The following is a 1,646-nucleotide window of genomic DNA, read 5'->3' on the forward strand; positions in this document are numbered from 1 at the left end:
CCCGACTGCAGGTACTCTGTACCGGCACGTTAGATAGCCCCGACTCGGCCGTTAATCCCCCAACCTGTCGAGATTCTGGACCCGCGGGTCCCTATGCTGGGAGACCCTCGTGCCGCCACCTTCTCTCTCTCCACCGTGGTCAAGATGACCCCGAAACAATAGTTACCTTTGCACATTTCTCCCGAACCCCGAACCCCCACCTCCTCTCCAACTTACGTACGTAAATACGTAAACCATTCAAAATATCACTTTCGTTCCTTTTCACCGGACACCGGCGAAACTTTTAAGACGAGTTCCGGAACTCTAAAACGAAAAATTTCACACTTGGTTTGACCATCTGACATTATGATCACGTGTGAGAAAATCAGAAAGTCACGAAGTGGGCGCAAGGAGCTATTTGCGTGTTCGCGCTCTTTTCCACTCAGTGTAGCCACCACCGAAACAACAACATCTGAAGCTCCCTCCGGGGGAAAGGGAACCAAATATTTCAAATTAGTCCGTAGCGAACGAAAAGGGGAGACTGGGTCTCCCTTAAATTATAGATGATTAGGCAAACTCGCATTCCGTCATCGGTACAACCGTTTTCGAGGAAAAGACGAAGGTACACACGTCACACTTTTTTGGTTGGCATGTCTTCAAATGTCACACACACACACACACACACACACTGTCTTACCCAGTAGCTGTTATCAAGAGTCACATTCACACCCGTCACATTGCCTGTTATCAGTTGTAGCTCTTTTGGTTTGTGGGGGTTGAAGTGAGAACCACGCAAATGCCATTCCCAGGGTAGCAGGTGGTTGTCTTGTTCACAATTGTAAAAACGGTCGACGTGTGAAATGTAAGGGCCCTATTCAGAAAGAAAATGCCAAAGAATATGTATTCGTAAAAATGACACCAAGTACGGCCAATTGTCTTGTCATGTTGGAAAGACCATGTCCTCTAGGGTGACGGCTAAGGTACACTGTTAAACAAGCAGGCCCGCCCTTACGCCAAACGGAGTTGCCAGCTCCGCTTAGCTTCGCCGGCAACTCCGTTCGGCAGCGGCCGGGCCTGCTTGGCCTGCCGGTGTGGTGTGGTCCCCATACCCCATGGTAGGCATACAGCATTGTAAAAAAAATTGTTGTCACTTAACAACAAATTCGTTGTTAAGTTTTTAACTGACTCGTGTTGTTGTACAACAGCTTCGGTTGTCAATTAACAGCAAAAGTTGTCCAGTTACAGTGATTAAAAAAGTCAGCAAAAACAAAATGGTGCCCAATAGTCCAATATTAACAATGCATTGACAACAAACGTAGTTGTTTTTCGACAACTTCTGTTGTTCTTGAACAACTGAGCTGTTGGTCAACAACTGAGCTGTTTTTTAACAACTAATTTTTAGAGTGAGGGGGGGTACACCTAACACGTGAAAGTCATACCCCCTGCCGTAACTTAAAGTCGAGGGGGTAAATCCTTCATGTGATAGTTGTAACCCCCATCGAGGGGGGTACAACTATCACGTTATCGTCATACCTCCTATAGGGGGGTATAGGGAGCACGTGATGGTTGTAACCCCCTTAAAGAGGGGGTATAACTATCACGTGGTGGATTTACCTCCGGTAGAATCGGCATTCAGAGGGGGGTATGACTACCATGTGATGGTTATA

The 1,646-nt window shown here is 46.9% G+C and overlaps 1 protein-coding gene across 1 annotated transcript in view; it reads right to left on the reverse strand.

Annotated features, from left to right (window-relative positions):
* LOC113213315 (uncharacterized) overlaps nt 1-1,646 on the reverse strand; it is a 25,668-nt gene that overhangs the window by 14,198 nt on the left and 9,824 nt on the right. The window contains exon 2 of the mRNA XM_026432337.2: nt 677-850. Coding sequence (XP_026288122.1) covers nt 677-850 — 174 coding nt within the window. The remainder of the gene's footprint in view (nt 1-676; nt 851-1,646) is intronic.

Source organism: Frankliniella occidentalis, unplaced genomic scaffold, assembly GCF_000697945.3.
Source record: "Frankliniella occidentalis isolate FOCC.00 unplaced genomic scaffold, Focc_3.1 Scaffold2, whole genome shotgun sequence".
NCBI lineage: Eukaryota > Metazoa > Arthropoda > Insecta > Thysanoptera > Thripidae > Frankliniella > Frankliniella occidentalis.